General features: G+C 38.7%; 1 protein-coding gene across 25 annotated transcripts in view; it reads right to left on the bottom strand.

Moving 5' to 3' along the window:
* RBFOX1 (RNA binding fox-1 homolog 1) overlaps positions 1 to 22723 on the bottom strand; it is a 957841-nt gene that overhangs the window by 368654 nt on the left and 566464 nt on the right. The window contains exon 1 of one of the 25 annotated variants that reach the window (XM_074918987.1): positions 14965 to 15251. The exons of the other annotated variants lie outside the window; for them this stretch is intronic. Coding sequence (XP_074775088.1) covers positions 14965 to 14982 — 18 coding nt within the window. The 5' untranslated portion in view covers positions 14983 to 15251. Of the gene's footprint in view, positions 1 to 14964; positions 15252 to 22723 lie in introns of those variants that run through there. 25 annotated transcript variants of the gene reach the window in all.

The raw sequence follows: 22723 nt of genomic DNA on the forward strand, positions 1-22723 counted from the left end.
ACAGATTCAGTGGAGACTATCCGAGTAAAACAAAGGGATCCTGTGTTGTTTGATCTTAAACTTCAAGGACTGATCCTTGCATCGGTTCATTGTTTTCCCAATTGTCAAAGAAGATTTTTTTTTTTTTTTAATTCTCCCATGACTCACCTGCAGGATTGCACAAGATTATGTTCTTTGATTCTCACTTTTTGAAGCAATACTTGGGTGATGGGATCTGGGATTCCCTTTCATCAGGATACTGATAGTATGAAGTTCTACAGCCCTGCAAGTCTCCATGTATTCCAGATTTTCTCATCAGGGAGGACATGAAGGAAACCTGCTTGTGAGGTGGAATCATAGATTCCAAGATTTAAATGACTAACATAACTTTTGGTGCTTTTTGCCAAGAGAGTTTATGTGGCAAATGGACAGTATTTGCCATTGTTCCTGAGTTCTCTAAAAGCCACTGTAATAGCCTGTCATGACCTTTCCAGTATTCAGACTTCCAGATATCTACAAAAGCCTTCATCATCGCTTTGCCAATACTGCAACACTGAAGAACACTAAGAGACTTTTAAATGATTCGCAATGAGCGTCCTGAACAGGATGGACAAGTATGAGAAACAACACAGTCACTGTTGTTCAGAGAACATTAAAAACTAAGATCTGCTTACAATTCTGTTAGCTGAGTGATGTCTGTGCTTCACCCAGCATTGAAAACCTGTAGTAATACTCCTAGAAGCAGCAGAATGTTACTTCAATTATTAGGTGGTTTATTATCAGCTGTTAATTAGCACCATCCACTGCAAACAGTAAAGATTCACAGCCTAGAATAAAAATAAGACCCTTCTAGAAGTTGAGTTTTGAAGGGAAAAGCTCATGCTCTTCTGAGTGTCTGGATTAGCAGTCCTGCTAGGTCAGTGATGCTGGTTGTGAACATACTTGTTCTTAGTTCCTGAAATTATTTGGAAAAAAATGCAGCAGTACTGATTAGACTGATGATATTCGCTTTACAAACTCATTTCTCCTTCTCCAATTTTAGAGAATTAAAGCAATAATTAACTCCTAACACACACAAAAATATCTTGTCTTAAATATCTTAAATTATCTTAAATCTAATTTAACTTGATTTTATTTTTAGATTTTCTTTTTTTTTTTTTCTGCTTGCCTATCTAACAGCATTCCAAAACATGGCAAAATAAATCACAGCAAAGCATTAAAAAAAAATCAAAACAAGTTTCCATTATCAACAAGCTTTCATATTTATCAGCTTGAAATAGACAATAAAGGGAATCAGAACAAAAAAAAACCACCATGTAGGTATTTTAGAAACCTTAATTTGGTGCTCCTCTTTGTGCTGTATAAACGGAAACTGAGGTACAATGTGAACAGATGATCACTGATTATATATCTCGTGCACTTCTTTTACACAAGAAATCAGAACGCAACTCCGTTGTGCAAGTTGACCATTCTCCAGTGCGAGAAATCAAGACTAGAGTAACAAAAACAGAATGGAAAAACATTTTTAAAATCATCTTTCCTGTAAATTAAAGGAGTCATTCATTTGGTCACTGTATGTAGGAAATGTACTGGGATAGCAGAGAAAACATGATAGAGGAACCCAACTGATAGAGGATCCAACAAGGAGAGATGCCCTGCTGGGCCTCACACTCGCAGGTAAGGAAGGGCTTGTTGGGCATACAAAGATGGAAGGTGTCCTCGGATGCACTGACCACGGGATGGTGGAGTTGGGGATCCTGAGAGGGGGAAGCAGGGCACAAAGCAGGATCACCACTTCAGGAAAGCAGACTTTGGCCTCTTCCGGAGAAGAAGGATCTGCTTGGAAGAGGCCCGAGGGAAAAGGCCCTGGAGGGAGGAGGGGCCCAAGAAAGCTGTCTGATACAAAAGGATCACCTCCGCCGACCCCGACATCAGCCCATCCCAGTGAGCAGGGAGCAATGCAAAAATGCCAAGAGCCCTGAGCAGACGAACAAGAAGCTCCTGACTAAACTCAAGCACCAAAAGGAAGTTTAGGGAAGGTGAAAGCAGGGACAGGTGACCGGGGAATACTAGAGAGCTGCTCTGCAGGCATGCAGAGATGTGGTTAGGAAAGCCAAAGCCCAGCTGGAGTTGAACCTGGCAAGGAACGTCGAAGGCAACAAGAATGCTCCTCTAAGTGCCTAAGTGGCACCAGGAAGACTCGGGGAAGGGTGGGCCCGCTGCTGAGTGGGGCAGGGGCCCTGCTGACACAGGACATGGAGAGGGCTGAGGGACTGAACGGCTTCTTCACTAGCGAGACCAGTCTTCGGGAGTCCAAGGCCCGGGAAGCTGCAGGGAAAGTCTGGAGCAAAGAAGACACACCCTTGGTGGACGAGGGTCGGGTTAGAGAATGCTTCAGCCAGCTGGACATCCCTAAGCCTGTGGGCCCTGGTGGAATGCGCTCACGCGTGCCGAGGGAGCCGGCTGATGTCATTGCAAGGCCACTCTCTGTAACCTCTGAGCAATCATGGCGAGCGGGAGAGGTGCCTGAGAACTGGAGGAGAGCAGATGTGGCTCCTGTCTTCAGAGAGGGCAAGAAGAAGAACCCGGGGAACTACAGGCTGGTCAGCCTCACCTCGATCCCCGGGAAGGCCATGGGGCAACTAATCCTGGGAACCATTCCCAGGCGCACGAAGGACAAGACGGTGAATGGGAGCCGTCGGCATGGATCCACCAGGAGGATTCCCAGTCACGCTTAACTAACCTCCGGTCATGCTTAACCAACCTGATGACTTTCTGTGATGAAAGGACTAGCTTGGTAGACGAGGGAAGAGCAGTAAATATTGCCTGCCTTGACTTCAGGAAGATTTTTCCATCAGATCCTCATAGAGAAGCTAACGAAGTGTGGGCTGGGTGAGCAGACAGTGAAGTGGATTGAAAAAAACTGGCTGAATGACTGTCCCCAGAGGGTGGTGACCAGTGGTGTGATGTCTAGCTGGAGGCCAGTAACTCACAGTGTGCCCCAGCAGTGGCGCAAAGGTAATCACTCACCACCTCTGAAAAGTAGACCAGCCAATCTTTAAGCAGTGGCTACTTATCCAAAAAACATCTCCCCTCTGCTTTTACTGCTGAGCATAAATACACTTTTGGTCAGTTTGGGTCAGCTGTGTCCCCTCCCAGCTTCTTGCCATCTTGCCTACTTGCAAGGAGGGATTGAGTGGGAAAAAGAGAAAGCCTTGATGCTGTGCCATCACTCTCCAGCAGTAGCCAAAATACGGGTGTTTTATTCTCACTGCTCTAGCCACAAATCTAAAACACATCACCATATTGCTTCTATGAAGAAAATGTGGAGTCATTTCGCTTTAAAGACGACTGAAGTAGTTGTATTACTTCAGGAGTGTCATGAAAAAAAACAATCATCAGTGTGCAAAAGGCTGCTGCAAAACCTGAGCCAATATTCACTTCTCTATGTGCAACTGAAGAAGTCCTGAACAAGCTTGCTCTTCAGCAGAAAAGATTCTGAGTAGACATGTGGCTCACTTAGCTGTAAAACACATGCAAGAGATAAATTTGACTTGTCTGTTTATAATTGTTTTTTATAAACCAATTTAAATGAAGAATTTGTTAACAGGCTGTGTACATCCATATATTAACTGAAACCAGGATTGTTATCTTAGGTTGCACCGTGTAGTTTTGCATCAGTAGCATATGATAACCTTCTAAAACAAGAGAGTAACACATGCTAAACGCACGAATTAATAGTGAGTAGTAAGTAACAGAAGTGCATGTAGAACTTTTAGAAGTGCTAATAAAACATGTCACCACATCGTACCACAGGATTCCATATGTGCATGTAAGGGGTAAAATGAAATGTTTTATGCTGCCGCAGCTAGGTCAGCATGTATTATTAAATTGTCTTCCTAGCTTTTACGGTTCTGAATTCCACAGTCTTCATTTGTCTCCCTCATATTTTTTCCTATAGTATTCCTAACTTTTGTCTGCCTGTTATATCAGCTTTCTTCTCTTGATTGACATTAAACTCTTCCACTCTTCCTAGCTATCAGGAGGAATTACCCAATATACAAATCAGAATTTACATATTTTTTTTTTTGTTGTTGCCCACAGAGCCAAACACTCTGCCAGACTAGAGCTTACTGATGCCTTTTCTGACATAACACCTCTTTCTGATAATGCATGGTTACATCACTGCGGTGTGAGATTGGGTATATTTAGCCCTAATATGGTTCTAACACAAATATCCAAATGCTGTAAACACAAACATCTAATGTTGAAAGAAAGGGATCCAATCACTTTATCTATAGCATAAAGTACTGAAGGTTTTTAGGAGTAACACCATAGGCTCTGCCCTTCTGGATGAACATTAGTATGCAGTTGCCACCTAAATTTCCTCTTTTGTATTTTTGGAAGACAAGCCTCGAGTATCCTAACATGTATTAAGAACAGGGAACACAGCTAGAAAACAAAAAAAAAAGTGATTTGCTAATGGAGGCAGACTGTGGAGAGATGGGGAAGTCACACACTATGATGCGTTAGGCAGCAAGCTGGTACACAACCCCCCGAGGCTCTGAATACTTCTGAATTAACATAGCTGTTCTTATGCCCTGAAGACCAATTACCATATACAATTACCACTCTACAGCAGAAAAATGCAACCGAAATACTCTCACTCTTAACTATCCAATTCAAAGAATTGAAGGCAAAAGTCACGCCAGGAGGGAAAATTAGACCCTTATAGGAGGGCAATTTTTTAATTGCCTTTCAGCCACAGTAGCCCTAAAAAACGCAACATTTTTTAACAATTGTTGGAATTTCTTTTTCCTATTTGAGAGGATAGTGACTTAGACATCTACATGTGTCAACCAAAGCATAGCAAAGGCATTATTAGCATATTTATCAATTTACTCTAGGTAGAAACAAATGCTCAAAGATTTCGAACTTTCCCATTGTTGCATGTTTCACGCTGTCCTCAGATGCTGCGGCAGTAAATACAGTTTGAAATACACGAAGACAAAAAAAAATAAAGTTCATCCTTTGAGTTGCTTTAAGAGTAAAACCCGAATGATGTCAGGAGGACATGATTTCTTCACATTTAACTCAAAAGGGCATTGACTGTTCTGATCTTAATATACTCCTTTCATCTCAGCCTCTTGACCCGTCTCCTTCACTTCCCTTCCCTTTCAGTGACACATCTTGTCTCATCCTTCTGCCTACCGTGCTGCTGTTGTTATTTGGATGTAGGATTTACCAGACATTGCAACCAAGATCGGAGTATGCAGGTACAACTGGAAAAACAACCACAGCCCTTGTGAGCGTTACTTCACAAAAGGAAGTTACTTCTGTTTTCTCAACACTTCCACTAGATAATGAATAGAAGAGATACGTAAAAAAATATTAACTGGGCTTTGTGGTGAAAATTAGGAGTGTGTCATGGTCATGTAGGTTGGTATCAGAATCAAATACCTGAAAAGAATTAAGTAATATTATACGACAAATTACAAATTAATTCAGAGGAATATATTGCCTATGTTCCCAGATCATGCAATTTCGGATTCTTCCAGAACTTAATACCTGGAATCTGGGATATTTTCTAAAAACTTGCAAGCTTAAACAGCACAACTACTGAAAACAGTAAAGCACAATCAGTAACAGGTTTTTTTTTTGTTTTTGTTTTTTGTTTTTTTTTTTTCAGATTAGATATTTCAGTTATATTACAGGTGTACTGCTAAAAAAAAAGAGTTGCTTTAAAAAAATTTTGCTTTTTTTTTTTCTTATGTCACAGTTTTAAGCAGTTTTGTATGATTTATTCAGTATTATGCTGTGGTAAAAACCTTACAGGTGGCTCATCTTGAAACCAACAGTACAATCAGCTTTGCCACTTCAATATTAGCAGCATTACCACTGCAGATACTCTTCAAACTGTTTGCAAGTTACTCTTCAAATTGATTGTATAAGCACCGATATATTAAACACTTACATATTTCAATGTACACACTCACCTATGCCCGCCCTTGAAAAAAAAAAGATCACCTACACAGAACATTTCACCAGAGTATGTGAGCAATTTTAAAGTATGCTTTTTGAATAAAAGAAATACGTGTTTTCAAAATAATGATTAAAACAAAAGCTCCAAAACCATAAGCCTTTGAGTAAAAGTTTAAGTTCTGAATAAAAATCATTATAAATATTTAGCCTAATATAATCTAAATTAAGCTTTTAGCTTTGGAAAAGTCGCTTTCGAATCAAATCACACCTCACCAAACATAGCTCTGGTCTCCTCTTCCTATTCTATAACAACGTGTGCTCTGCAAAAGCTCCAGGTGAGTACCTACAAACACGACATTGCTTTTGACGGTTGTTTTCCTGGTAGTTTGGAAAGCGTACGTGCACTTAACTGCAGGCACTGACTAGCCATTTGATCAGAATTTCAACAGAAATGTTTTGTTTAAAATTCTGAAAGGCCAGAACAAGATAAAGGATAGTGTTTCCTTCATTACTTTAAACATTCTTAATAAAAGGAAGGTTAAATTGTCCTGACGATTATGCCACTCAAAACATCGAATGTACGGTATTTAACTCAAAGAATGACTGAAGTCAAAGCATTTTATACTCATTTTCCAATTAACTAATACTGCCATGAATCAAAGTCTTGGTTAGAAAGGGATACAGACTTTCCAAAGAACACACACCATTTTTAAAAGCAGAGATCTCAAGCTTGAAGTTTTATCAAGTATGCTCATTATGCTGTACCTCGAACACAGACGTACCGAAAAAAACTAATGCTCGTAATACACAGGCATGAACCAACTGAAATACATACATCCTAATTTGAAGAATCTTTTTGAAATTAGACTGTGTTCTCTAATCTCAAAACATTGCTGGCTGGGCAATTTTCATTTTTCTAAGATGACAAGTGATACTTCATTTTTAGGTAAAGGTTAACGTTAAGTTCCCAACTTTATAAAATGCGCTCCTCTATAAAATAAACCATCAGTTGCTGGTGCCTAACATTAGAGAAAAATGTTCATACAGTTGAAAACGAATGGTTTTTGCATTTCAAGGTGACAAGTACAATGTCAGACACAATCAATCGATCACTGCATAATTATTATTGCAAATGATCCATATCCATGCTGCAAACCTTAAGGGGAATTTAATGAAGCAGTAAGCACATCAATAATAAGATCTACTTCGGTCTCTGTTAAATCTCGTGATTCATAAATATGTTGTCACATTTTATTCTTTCTTGAATTCCTGTAATTATATTTGAGGAGAAGCTAGCTGAAAAGTAAAATTCAAATATATATCAGCTTTTCCTCTGTAAAAGGAGTACCTCACTGTATTATATATACACCACAAAAATTAAATTTACGAAACACTACGTATCAAAGAAAAGGCCAAGATAGTCAAAGACGGGACAGTCTCTGAAGAAAACCCGAAATGTCAATAATCAGACTGAGCCTAACTTGTTCAGCTGACTTAAAATCTGTACTGGGTTCAGGTGGCAACGCTTGGGTAGTTAAGGGCCTTCCAGGGTGGCCTCTGCGGGAGGAGCAGAGGGGTTGCCCCGTGCCAGACACCGCTGTCTCCAGACAGCTTGGCAATGGATCTACCACAGGCCACAGCCAAGACCGTCGGCCAGTCTGGTGATGCAGCTGTGAAAACACATGGAAAGAAAGAGCAGAAAGGTTGGAAGGAGAAAGGAGGAGGAGGAAACAATAGGAGAAAGAGCAGAGGAACGGCCAAGGTTGGAGAAGGAAACAGTGCTCCATGGCAGAGCGAGCGCACCCAAGGGGATTGCAGCCCATGGAGGAACCCACGCTGGAGCACGGAAAAAGTGAGAGGGAAGGAGCTGCAGAGAGAAACCACCGAGTCCTGACCACAGTCCCTCTGTGCCACCCGCTGCCTCGCTGAAGGAAGCGAATTTAACTTGCGGTGAATACAAGAGGGGCTGTTGGTTTTGTTTCCCACTACCCGAATCAAAAATTAAATTGGCAAATTTAATTGGCAGAAATTATCACTGACAATAAATAACTTCATTTCCTCCAAGGCAAGTCTGGTTTGTCTGTGACAGTAATGAGTAAGCAATCTCCCTGTCTTTATGCTGACCCGTGAGCCTTCTCACCCCTGCTCTTCCTATTTTCTCATCCCTCCCCGTCCCGCTAAGGCAGGAGTGAGCGAGCAGGTGGGTGGGAGTTTGGCTGCTAGCTCGGGCCAACAGACAATGCAATTATAATTCTAGTGGGGAAAAAAATATAGAAAGGAAAGCAGCGACTTCTGTAGATATGTTGGACTTCAGTTTTCTGGTTGCAGCAAGAACAGGTGCATTTCCATACTATGCTATTAGAAGGATCTAAACACAGATTCATCTGTGTGGCAAGGAAGGAATATCAATCCAGGAGCAGAAGTGAAAGAGGAAGCTAATACAAAAAGACTGAAAAAGATCAAGATCTAATGAAGGTATGAAAATATACCTAGACTTCCGTTACTAAATATCCTCTTTTGTTGATATACTGTGAGACAGTCAAACTAGTTCTAAAAGGTAAATTAAGTGTAATGGTATTTGCACATATGAGTGAGAAACCAAAATCTCGGCTTTGAGACCATCACGGTCTTGTTCAGCTTCTCAAACAGGCCTACTTCACTATCATAAATATCCAGAAGTCAAGAAACTAATCTCAAAACATAAACAAGGTTTTTCAACTGCCCAGAAAAGTCTTCAGGACTTGTTCATCCTTCTGACTCACCAAGACAGACAATTCAAACATTAGGTAAGATTCTACAATTGTAGGTGCAGTAGCATACAAACTCCTCAGACTGTCACAGAAGAGGTATTTAGAAAGGATTTTCACTGAAAGACAATCATAGCAGGACAATAGGAGGACTCCAGCCTGCTCACCTAGCCACATTCCACTCGGTCCTTGTTCAATTCCTTCCTCACATAAACATCCCCCGACTGACACAAAGACATCCACACAGTTGATTCAAAGCTGTGATGGAAACCAATGCTATTAAGAGGGACAAGAAGAAGATAAGGTTAATTGGACAAATGTAGCTTCTTGCTAAAGTAAGGGGTGGGAGGAAATACATTCTGTAATTAAAGGATGTAGCGTATATAACGCAACTTCGGGAAAGAACAGAGTAAGTCTATCACGTAGCTTTACACAAAACGCATGAATTCTGCTGAAAGAATAATACATACATTCTTAATGTCCTACTTAAACTCAATTTCATCACACGTTAGTACTTATGTGTACGTGTGTTTGTGTCTAAAGGGATATATATCTATACGTATAATTGGTACAAACCAGAACCGCCTTGCTTGCTTAAGCCACCATTACGCCACACTGGATATAATGGAGCATAATGCAGATTTTGTACTCTCGTTCACACCGTTACTCTGTATAAATAATAGAATGCTGGTTTACAAAATACTGTAGCAGGTCAAAAAAAAACCAACCAACCCTTCAAGACTGAATGTATTGGATGAACAAATGTTGCTGTCAAATACTCTAAACTGAAATTACCTTTCTCTTCTATTTCATTTCTCGTCTTCACATTAAAAAGGGTGTTTTCACAGAATCTTTCCATGCTTTGCACGTTGTTGTGATTTTTTAGCTTCTGTCATGTATAATTATTCATTTTGGAATATGATTTTTACACCAACCTATGTGTATATACTAATAGATACAAAAAGATAACCTACTGAGAATTGTCTTAGATTCTACCTTATCTAATTGTAATCCTGTTTTCATTCAACATCTCTATCAGTCCTTTCATTTCAGCCGTCAGGATTGCAGATTTATAAATTGTAATACTTCATTATTCAGGCTTATTGAGTCGGATACCCTTGAAGATCCTTAATATTCATATCCTCATACTCTATTATTAAATAATTTTGTATTCTTCTGTGTTAATAATAGAAGGTACATATTTATTCGACATCAGCGGTCAGGCAGTCGGATATGAAGCTACATGTTTTATTCAAGGTCTCAGTGGAAAGCAGCATGAGGATCATTTTGACTCTGAAGGTACCTGCAGCTTTTCACAGCTAATAGGTTTGATTTTTCTTCACTAAAAGGATCTAAATATTTTGATTACTCAGTACTTCTGTGCAACAACATCTATACTGCTCAAGTGTTCCACTGATGATGTTTTCAACACACTCATTTAGTCTTTCAATTGAATTCGTCTTGTATCACAACTGTCTGTAGCTCTTCCAACACAGTGAGTAGTGCACTTTTGTCTTAGTCTGTGATGGTACTGAGAAGCCCTCATCTAAGAGAGAATTACCTTGCTTAATGCACAGTGTCAGTGCTGCACAATACATAGTAGAGTTACACAAAAAAAAAAAAAAAGACAAGAATCGTATGGCCCAAAGGATAGTCTAGCTCCTTAATCCAATTTTAAAAATCCCAAGATACTGTTTCTTAATTTTGTCTTTTTAGTAATCTCCGCATCTGTGTAGGGTTCTCATTTCCTTTAGATAAAAAGCTTTTGTCCTGCTTCACCTACAAACTCGTCCTGTAGCACTTAATACACAAAGAACACAGGCTGGGTTTGAAATTACACACTTCCTTAAGTCAGGAGAAAGGAATACTCCACACCTGCATCTATCTGGTAGCGCGTAAGTACCAGTAAGACTTCTGTTCAGCTGACTGAAATAGCATCTGGCTTTAAATCTGTGAGCTGACACAAACTCCTGTATGTGTATGAAGACGTCTCTAAACAGGAGAAACTTACTGATGGAAGCACCAGAAATGCTGCCATAAAGTAGTTTAAACTCCTAAATATTTATCTAGATTAAATTTCTGATACAGTTTTTCTATTATTCCCCGTTCCTCTGGCTCTTCTCCCTGAATGTTCATCTAAGGTCTGTTTTGCTAATGTAGGCAAGTCCAACACAGAGTTGTGTCTATTGGACCCAAAAGCTTTATTCTTCAGAGTTGTCAAAACAATGTTCTGTTGCCAGAAGAAATTACGTTGCTATCGCATATAAATTTTTTCAATTTGTTTCTCTGTATCTGCTTACTCTAGTTTTGGGCAAAAACAAATTTCATTCGCTGACATGCTTTCTGCCTTATTCAATCAAGTCTTATTCTAAAGCTGCTACTGAAAATCTCTGCTAAATAAATACAGAATTTCTGAAAACTCATTCCCTATTATTAAAAAGAACAGCAGACTGACAGGAATGAAGTACATCTCTGACTAAGTAGACCTTAATTAGATGTTTATTTATAAAACTGATAAAGTTATATTATGGTATATTGAGGTAATTTTAGTTCAGCATTTTCACAGCACAAAACAAAAGACGGCAACACAGTCATTTGTATATTTTAAAATGCATTTGCCAATTATTTTGTCCCCATTTCTCATACAACAATATTTAATTGGATATGGCTTTTAATGAGATGCAGTAACTTCAAACTCTTATCTTCTGACTCAAAATATCTAAGTTGAACGTGAGGTCTATGGGAACTCAGAATAGTCCACTCGGAACTACCAAGGGGAAAACAAGTGATCACAGAACTGTCTGCTTGGGAAACAAACAGTTGCTTGTGCCTTCAAGCAGGCAAACTATGCTTCTTATTCAAAATATGAAAAAGAATAAGAGGAATACTATATAGAAAGGGAAGGTTTAGAAAAGTGTGGATTCCATGAAAGATTCTGAGCAGTCTCAGCTTCCAATCATCAACATTCATCCCACCCACTGAGAGTTATGCTTCTATTTCCAAGGTAAGCGGAGTTGAGCAACTTTACAGCCCTTTAACTGAAAAAAAAAAAAATAATTAAAAAAAAAAATTTCACTTGTTATATTCTGGCAAAAATCGGAACATCTTTTGGGAGGTGACTTGCACTATAAAACGTGAACGATAATCTGCAGTGATGGGCAATACATTGCATCATTGCGGCAACAATCGTGCATTGGAGAGAAAGGCATATAGGTGTAGCAGGACCAGGACGTAAAAGGGTCCATACCCTTTAAAGTTAGCGAGGATATAGATCCTTTTGACTTCAGGATGTAGGTGTAGTCCCTAAATCAGTAATATTTGAAAGTCCTCTAAGTTTACTGGTCAACATGAAATCGGCTATTGATGAACGGCGATTCCTAAGGCACAGGTGTCTGTACATAACAGTACCAACCCAAAAAAGTTCTCCTGTTTCTAAGGGAGGAGGAGAGTATAAGCATCGTTAAATTGCTTGGGCTGTCAACAAATAGGGATTGCCTTTGACAGGGTTAACATTCCTCAAAATCTTTCTTTACGTTCTGAAATCTTGAAATAACTATTTAAAAACAACTAATCAAGACTGTTCCATCCAACAGACGGAATAACTGGCTGTACACTGCATTCATGCAGGATGTTTTTAGTTAGCTGAACACGTTCACAGTTTGCTTGCCATAATAGGAACTTGACATGAGCAGCAGTAGAATTTAAAGAAAAAAAAAAAAAACAAAGAAAAAATGTCACAGGATACTAGTTAGTAAGACGGCAGTTTTCCTTCTGCTTTGTAAATGTTGCAAAATATTTCTATGTTACGCATGGAATGAAACAACAGGTAAGCACTGCCACATAAAGGAGTGAATAATATGAACAAATCTCTATCAGTGACAGGGAAGATATTTATTTTACACCTTTTAAAAAAAAGGGAAGACTACCTTATCACACAAGTTAGCTACTTTAAATTTTAATAATATCGCTGAGGAGCGTTTATATAATTATATAAAATATTGATGTGGAGCCAGGATAAAGCTTTCAAATGCTGCTGTGCGTTTATACATTGCACCTGCATATGTTAAAAGCCTCTTGTTTACATACTGCATCTTGTACATGCAGTACACGGGCACATGCACTTAATGTACAGTTTAAAAATCACACAATTTCAGAAATAAGTTTTCTGTGAATACAACTCATCTTTATTTCCAGAACAAAAGAAAGGAATAATGTTCTGCTACAGTAAAAAGTTCATTCTCTGCTTCTTCCTACTAACCTGATTTTGAGACTTCATTCGAATCATTTAGACGAGGAAAATTAAATTAAAAATGGGAAGAATGTTTAATAGCTAGGTGTAGTAGTGCCAAAAGAGGCAGGTATTCTCCTCTTTAATGAATTCTAATAATAGTTAAAAAAAAACCAACAACAAACCAAAACCCAAAAGGAGACATGAAATGTAGTAAAAAGGACAAAATAACAATGAAAGGAATAAATTTTTAAATGTCAAATATTATTTACTGGAAGCTTTGAAAATCAGGAAGTGGTACAATCAGAAACTGCTTATCGCTCTGTTTTTTGCTTGAAGAATATACCTAGCTCTAAAAGGAATAACTTGAAAAGTTCATAAATAATATAAAATGCAACACACTAAAGACAAGAGAAAATCTGCATAGTTACCTGTAAGAAAATGTATTTCATTATTTTTTCCAATTAGCAAAGACTCATAGGCTTAGGGGAGGGAAGAGCCCCCAGCTTTTAAACCTTTTGAGTTATTACCATAAAGAAATAGAATATTACGTGTCCTATCAGTTAATAGTGCAAGTCAGAAAAAAGGGTTTGTACTTGGGTATTTACTGTGGATCTCTTTTTGAATAACGTTAATGACAACAGCAGAATGCAGGAGTGTTGAATGAAAAATAGACTACTGCAGTTAACTGATCTGATTTATAGACCTAAAAATAGAACGAAATTAATCCTTGCATGAGCAAAACCACAGCTTCAATAAAGAACCACGGGAAGGGTTAAAAACAATCAACAATCAGGGTCGCTGTTACATGAGCGGATACTTGCTTGTGAAAATTAAAGTGACTTGTACTACAGAACATAGAGAAGGGAAAAAAAAAAAAAAAGACAAAATCATAAGGCTCAGTGATTGGTGAGCTCCTGAAATGATAGCACAGGTCAGAGAACTGAAATAAGAAACTTAGAAGTCTGCATACGGTGCCTTTTGCACAGATGAGAAAAGTTACTACAACCCGTTGGAGGGTCAACAGAAATTAGAAGGAACCATAACGGGAGATTTGCAGCATGAACTACAAGCAATTTAGAAGAGCAGTAGTGATTTACTGATAATATCTCTGAGACTTAAATGTCGCTCCTGTGCAGCCTCTTTTGCAGAGGTGGCCCAGATTAGCTGCAAGCCTGTCTATTTTTTACATACCTTTAAATTAAATAAACAATCAGATCGTCAAACGATTTAAAAATATTTACTCAGAAGATCTATAGGCTTTAAATAGGAACACAGAAATTAGTTTTAAGTATGCATATTCCTTCACTGATTTATTTGTAGTTTTGGGGTTGGGGGGGGGGCAGGGGGGGGGATATGGGTTTAAAAAAAAAAAATGTTTCCTATCTAACCTGGATGAATTAACAGGTTAATAGCTTAACTATTCACAATATACACGTCACGGCACAACATTATTTTTAAGGTGAGCAGATTTTGCAGCAAGGAAGCTGAACAATGCTGAATATAAAAATCAGAGGAATAAGTATATTTAATCTATTTTCTAATCTGCGGTTGTCAATTGCCAGAAACTTCAAAAGATAAGATAGACTGTGACAACTAATATCAAAACCCAACTAGGTCAAGTAACGCAAACTGGAAGTTTTAATCGCATTAAGATTGTTTCATTTCTCACAAAGAAAGCAAATTCTTCACAGCCACAAGTGATGCAGTATTCGTTTTATGACTGAAGCACACGGTGAATCTTACCGAGAGAACTGTAGCGTTTTCTAAGGCAATGAAAAGAAAGCATCGCGCTATGCCACATCCTGCAAACCCCGAAAATAAATTGCAGCTTAACGTTAATGAACCGGTTTGTTTAAACTCCCACTGGAAACGCAAGCACATGTATTGTACACTAGCTACGCTAAGCTATCCTGCAGTATCCACACCTTTACATATTAGAAAACATGCTGTAACTACAGGCTAAAATCTACAGTCCCAAAGTCAATTTATTAATAAAAGATTGACATGGAGAGAGACACTACCTACCCACAAATACATCATCATCTTGAAAGAAATCAAGGGCTCTGTCAGCAAACAGAAGTCTCCTTACTTCACCAAGTATGTCTGGAAGGAAAACTGAAAACAGTGGGTAGAAAAATCTTGCCTTTTTCTGTCAAGTCCTCACAGTTCTCTTCTTTTCTTATACAAGGTTTTTTTTTTTTTTTTTTTTTTGGTTTGTTTATGAGAATAGCATTCGTTCAGTGGCTCTTTCTGCGTGTGGAGTGACTTGCTTCAGGCTGTCTTTTTTCTTCCCTTTTTCTCCCTAACTCAGTCTGTCCTTTCTTTACTGTCAAGCTTGCTTAGGTAACAATTCTTGGTGTATCTATTTAATGAGCAGGTCCGTGCACTAAAGGCAGCCAACTACATTGGAGAGAAAGCAGAAAAAAAAAAAAGAAAAAAAATAGTAATAATAAATAAATAAATGGGAATATGCCACTTCCTGATTGTTATTATGGGATTTACAGACGCCCCCTCTGTAGGAATTTATAGGAGGATTTTTAAGACGTCTTGAGGGGAAAAAAAAAAAATAAAAAAAAAAAATCAGAGAATAGCAGGTGACTCCAGTAGCACTCAAGCCATTACCTCTCCTTCCTAAAGGACCCAGTTCACAAATCCTGTATTTGAGAAATTTTTAAACTCAAAGCAAAGCTCATACAGAAAAGAAAGGAACATGTACTGCACCCTGCTTCTCCTTTATCTCTTTAAATGTACTTCAGATAAAAGCCGCATCCAGTCAGGTCAAGGCCTTTCCCAATCTTATTACGCTAACATAAGAGTGTTCAACATACTTTTCTACAGCCATCTACTGACTTCATGGTGTTATTGCTGCTGCTGTTAGTACTGCTGGGAGATAACTGCCAATGTGAGGAACAGGGAAATACAAACAGTAAATCAGACGATAGCAGAAGCGTTTGTGCTCTTTTAATTTATTTTTGGTAGGATTTTTTTTTTTTTCTGGCCATGCTCCCTTTTTTTCTAAATCAAAATTAGAAAAAGTTGGGATTTGTATCTTTAACAAAGGCTAAGAAAGAGAACTGAGTTTGTTGGTCTTTTTCGTTAAGTTGAAGGTACTTTATGCAAATGAATGAGGATGCAAGGGACTCGAGGTTTTTTGATTGCAGCTTAGACTTTTATCATCTGCTACAAGGAAGTGTTTTTAACTCATTTAAGCTGTCTCATTGTAATGCATAATAAATTTAGTAAACTGATCAACAGCATCCTCAGGTGAGAAACAATTTTACAATGTAAAGGAGACAAGCCTTGGCCACTTTTTGGGCTGTATTATTGGTCTTGAAAACCATCCCTGACCTTGTGAACTGGCAGCATATCACACCGTTACCATAATATGCTTTGGGTATTGATGTAGCAAGCTACAACCGCAGTCTAAGTGCATCAACTACTAAAGTATATACATAATGATTATAAAACAATGAAAGAATAAGAGGAAGAGGTATAAAAATGGCCACGGGAATGAGATTAAACAGAACTTTTGTCTTATTTTCATGTTTGATTACTTATTCATTATCTTTGATCACAGACTGTGCACTTCTTCAGACAAAAAATTGTCCTTTTTAACTAAAAGACTCCAGTCAATTTACATATTCAGCCTAACCATACAAGGTAAAATGTCACCTAAATAATTAAAATGCATTAACTAAATCGCATAATCATTCACTGCACCAGGGCAGGTGGCAAATGGATAGGCACCTGCTGAAACAGCCTATAACAAGGAGACGTAATAGCAAAGCAGGATTGGGGGGAGCAAACTAAAATCCATACTGTTAAACAAACGGTAATCAGGAGAGTCTTAAAGACTCCTGCCGCTAGGGTGAATTAAAAATAAAAAGAACTGCTACACCACTAACATTTCAAAGCCGATTTAACATAGAAAAATGAAACAATGAATTCACGTGACAATTCTAAAATGCATATAGAGAAGTTTATACAGGTAAACATACACATACACAGAGAGAGGTAGTGAAGTTTGATCCACTCAGTACTATGGTCAGTTAAAAGGTTGTTGCCTGTTCTCATAGAAGCAGAAGTAAAAGGTTTAATATATCAATTACTAAAGTGGAAACTTTTCATAGATTCATAGAAATGGTTTGGGTTGGAAGGACCTTAAAGATCATCCATTTCCAACCCCCCTGCCCTGTGCAGGGCCACCTTCCACCAGCCCAGGTTGCCCAAAGCCCCGTCCAACCTGGCCTGGAACCCTTCCAGGGAGGGGGCAGCCACAGCTGCTCTGGGCAGCCTGTGCCAGGGCCTCACCCCCCTCACAGGGGAGAATTTCTTCCTTAGATCTCATCTAAATCTTCTCTCCTTCAGTTTAAAACTGGTACCCCTCATCCTACCCCTACAACTCCTGATCAAGAGTCCCTCCCCCCGTTCCCGCAGCCCCTTTCAGCCCTGGGGGGCCGCTCTAAGGTCTCCCCGGAGCCTTCTCTCCTCCAGCTGAACCCCCCAACTCTCCCAGCCTGTCCTCACAGGGGGGGCTCCAACCCCCCCAGCATCTCCGTGGCCTCCTCTGGGCCTGATCCAACAGGCAATGGTCAAGGACAATAAAATATTCCGTTAAGTTTAGTGCAACTTTATAAAGTAAAGCCGCTTACTTCACAAAGGTAATCTTCAAGAGGAAAAGAACAGCCTTTGGTTTACGGTTTCAGTTTTTGAAATCTCTGACAATTTAACCACCAACATTCAGCAACTCAACAGGCCTAACCCGGTCACCTTTAAACTGTACACTTGCACCTCATTCTGTCTACTGTATAGCGCACTGTGCTCTTCTGTATTCAATTAAACTATAATAAACTTGAAGTATCACATTAGAATGAATTAGATTATACTGGTTAAGCTGGAAATACATTTTCTGATAATGTATCTGCACATCTGCCAGCCAGCCGTTCTTTCTGATCTGTGCACCTGAACTGAACACACGAGGCTTTAGAATTTTCAAAGACTGGTTAAAGATTTTATTAATATGATAAAAGACTGTGCACAGCTATTGCCTATAAATCACTTGAATATCAAAATTTCCCTGTTTTTGAGCATCGGCAGCATATAAAACTTCACCGAATTGTGTCCCAAGGCTCTCAACTAATCTTTCTGTATTGTAAATTCTCTTCATTATTAAATTGGTTACTCAATCAATTCTTCATATCTTATTCTGTCAAACAAGTGGAACAATTTCTAACGCTGCTACAGAAAACGATTCATTTGAAGTGTTTTATTTTTATACAGCTATTATTAAATACTTTGTTCATTAGATCATCTCTAGTTTGTGCACAGGTAGAAAAATCCAGATTAAAAGATTGAAAACAGGTATATTACTTTGGTTTTTCCATCTATGACTAAAGAATAAACCAAACCCTGTTTGCCGAGGTTAGTTCTTACATGTTCTGGATTGGCAAGCAGCGTCAACAAAAGCAAGTAGAAAGTACTGGCCATGACCATTTCAACAAAGGCTTGTCATTGAGTTTGGGTCAAAGGCTACTGAAATCGATAAGAATCCTGCTGTTCTTTTAAAGAACAGGCAATCAGAAACTGTCTTCCAAATATGAGTATATGCTATTCGCTGCGAAACGATGGCCCGTTTACTCTGATGCTACCAAAGATGTTCACATGAGGCTCTTCTATAGGGGCACTGACAGGTATTTTAGCTTCGGAGCATGGCACGTGTGTGCCAGCTCGTAGTACAGCCTTAACTTTTATCATCAATCAGAATATCAAATATTTTGCTTATGGAATCACAAGGGGTTGGTAAAATAGTAAGGGTAGATAAAAAGAGTTGATAATAGCAAAAATGAAATAATAAACTGTGTAATCATAATTAATCAAGATTAGTTGTATATACGATCAGCACATTCTTACTGGCACCTAAACAACTCAAATTTAAAAACCAAGTTCTAGATCCTAGGACTTCCATTACCTTATTAAAGAGGCATAATTTATGGACAGATCTTGGCATATTTATTAATGACACAGAAGACTGGAAATAGCATCGATATTGCTGCTTACTGCATTGTAAGATAAGAAAATGCAGACTAAGTTTCTCATCTTGCAGGGTATGTAAAATCCTTAGGAACTGCAAGAATATTAAAGTAATCTCGGTGCTAAACGGCACAATCCCTATTTCGCTAGATGCTGTATAAACATATGGGATATCGAACGACTAGATTTGAGTGACAGATTGCAAAGACAAAACTTTTGTTGACAAATACAGGATTTCAACTGCTTTAGAATTTAAAATGGGGAGGGGCAGGGGTGTTTATTGCTATTCTTAAAAAAATGCTTAATAAAGGAGGGACAGAAAGTGATGGTAATGATAATGCTGACATTACTGGTGATTAACTGGTTGGGGTGTTTTGTTTTGTTTTTTTTTTTTTTTTTCCAATTAGACTTCTCCACCAAGAAAAGGTAACAACCCGGCAGATGATACATGAGCTGCAACAACACTGAAACCTCCCATAACTTATACAGAGTACCAAAAATAATTTGAAACATTTAGAGAACCAGAAATATTTGTGTTTGTGCTTAATTTCCACACCTTGCAGCCTCATCTATCATGGCCATTTATTAAATGAAAAACTGCAAATGATAAGGAGGTATCGCAGCAAAACAAGCCCTTAATCTGCTCTTAATTCACTGCAGTTTTATGGGGGTGGTTGTCGTTGTTGCTGGGTTTTTTTGGCTTTTGATTTTTAGAATTCAGCATAACTGTGGAAAAGCAACTGAAACGTAACTTTAGGTATAACTCAATTGTTTTATAAACTACTCTCTTAATATTTTTTTTTCCAATTTTCAATTAATTTCTATTACTTTAGCACTTCTGCTGCTTTTGATGCAAGAAATTAGTTTCTGTGTTCATTTGCTGTATAGCAAGGTCAGGATATAGTCCCAGGAAAACCTGGGGAGAAATAACCCAACAATTTGGTCATTAGACATCACCACAATTTAAATCTTTGAGTCAGGACTTCTGGCTGGCTGATGAATTGCGTTCAGTGAATAGTCCAAGGAGTGACAAGCAGGATGGAGATAGATGGGAGCTTCCTCTCAGACTCCATGACACATGGATGGGATTTACACAGTTCATAGTTTCCCAGAGAACCAGGAATACAAAATTTACTTTCCCTTTTCTTAGCATAGCAAGGTGACGGGAAAAATATGTGAGGGGGACTGACCCTTTGCCTGGTATGCACACTTCATTTGTGCCATTTCTGTAATGATTATTTGTTTATTAGATGTGATTATGTGCTTATTTCTCCTAATATTCAAACGTTCTACCCTGAGAAGACTCTCAGGGTAACTAACAGACTATAATTAAGCCAAATTATTAGCGATCAGTTTGATTGGTAACAGCTCAATCCCTTGCCTATAATTTCACTGACAGGTGTAATATCGGTGCTGCTTCTCCACTGCTTTTAGGGAGAACTCAGCCAATAATTCTGACAAGGAAAACCTCACATAGTCTTTTCTGGTTTTAAGCCGTCATAACTGGGCTCCAGCTTCAGTGCTGACTGGCGCGGATGTCACTCTGGGATGATGATGGACTTGACTTTATTTAGATTAAAGATCTGTGAAAGAAAAATAAAGGCTTACAAAATCCTTTCCCAGAGAATTAACACAAGGACAGTGGGATCAAAATTTAATGGGTATTAGAAAACGTTATTTTAACTAAATTTCCTGAAATATTAGTGTGTTTCCTCAATTTTCTTCTCTTAGATAATGCCCAGGTGTTTTTGCAAATCTTCATCTTGATTTTCGAGATGATGCTTATGCAGATAAAGAAAAAGAAACCAATCTGGTTCAGCATGAAATCATTCACAACTTGAACAAAGCAAGCTGGATATCAAATACTGAGTACTGCTAACAAGTAGCTCTCTATTTGTCCGTTTCTGGAGAACTTATATCGGTTGAACAAAATTAAATGAATTAATTAAATAGCTCGGTATACTCTTGAGCAGAAAAAAGAAACTAATTTCACCGGAAAAATTACCTCCAGGCAAATGTTTGCTTAGCTCTAGTCAACATCATCTTTCGACTGCCCATCAAATCTTTGATTCAAGAGAACACAGAGGACTTACAAACTTATAATCATAATACATTTTTTAAAATCTGGTACAGGGTATTTCCACTTTCCCAGTGGGACACAATTACAGTTAGGACTGGCTAATCTGAAACCGACTATTGCTAACTATTATCTGTTCGCTGAGACACAAGGAAGGGTCTCTTTTCAAGATATGACACTCAAATTTGCTTTGGATAAAGATCATTTACCCAGTAGTACAGACAGCTAATTCTGCTCCTCAGCTAACATCATCCAACACACTTCTGCTAGCAGAAGCAGAAATCAGTTCACATCACTTACAGCAGGGACCTTGGGGGGGTAGGGAGGGTGAGCAGGACAGAGAATAACACCCAGATAAATAAAAAAAAAAAGTTGCCTCGCTTGAACAGTACATTAATACAAAGTTAATGAATTCTTTATTTTTAATTAATTGCAACTTTCCTAAAGTGATTTTTTTTTTTAAAAAAAAGGAGTAAGGGTTAATATTTTATAATCATAACTAATATGATAAAAGGTTGCTATTACCAATGACTTAAGGACTACTTCCCTGTAATTTTCAGTTTACGAGTTTATAAATTGCTTTGTTATTTAGTGCAGGCTCCTTAAATCCTGAAGTCTTTATGCACCGGATGATAACAAATGGATCAGTTTTATCACTTATAATAGTTCAGTAAATCATGAAACAGCCCACCTTTCAGCAAAGCCATCATATAGAACTTATCAGTTGTTATTTCTGATTATATACCTGACAAAACAAATTCATGCTCAGTCTCCTTGTCACGCTTGTTTTATAACAAGGTGAGAACAGCTTCGTGGCAGAGGGTTAGCGAGACCATTGCTTTGATATGGCGAGGGACATGGCTATCTCCAGGACAGCCTGTGCTGAGCGCACGCCGCCTCCTCTGAGGCTGCCAACAGCCCTCCCGCTGCTGTCGGCAGCGCCGTGACAACAGCCACCGGGCTAAGGCCAAATTCTGCTCCTCCGCCACCTGAGATCTTGTCTTCTCAGGAAGAGCACCTGGAGTAGCCCTGCCATTAGGCTGCCCAGGATCTCCACCGTCCCTCCCAATATCAGAAAGGCCTCTACAACAACGTCCTGGTGAAGATATTGCCCATCTCCAGGCACGTAAAGTGATGATTAGATGTAGGGGGGAGGCGCTATAGGGAGGGGGGGAAAATGGAAAAGTACAAAACTAAAATACATGGACATTCAGAGAGCGAACTTTGAAAAGAAAAGACAGAGAATTCAGATAGAGACAGAAATTAAATTATGCTACAGAGGTGCTAGTCACTCCCAGTATATTACCAGTCTGCAGGAACGGCACCGAGCTGACTCAACAAAACAGGTGAATCTGTAATTTTTTACCTGGTGACTCAGGATTTCCAGATTACCTCATTAAAGTCTCATTAAAGCTCTTTTTTGTTTACCACATCATGACTGAAGAGTGCAAAAACCCACCTGCACAACTGCTAGGGTACTTTTTACACAAGTAGGCACTACGTTTAATAATCAGGGAACTCATACGTGCAATCCCCAGCAGGTACCTCCCATACCAAATTCTCCAATCAGCTACACAGCCAAAGCGATGGTCTGGCAGCGACACGGGTGTGGGAAATAACTGGCTTCAGAATCTTCCTTTGGTGAAGGAAGAAATTTGGAATTTGTTTGAAATTCCC

This window comes from Athene noctua, chromosome 15 (genome assembly GCF_965140245.1).
Source record: "Athene noctua chromosome 15, bAthNoc1.hap1.1, whole genome shotgun sequence".
In the NCBI taxonomy this organism is placed as follows: domain Eukaryota; kingdom Metazoa; phylum Chordata; class Aves; order Strigiformes; family Strigidae; genus Athene; species Athene noctua.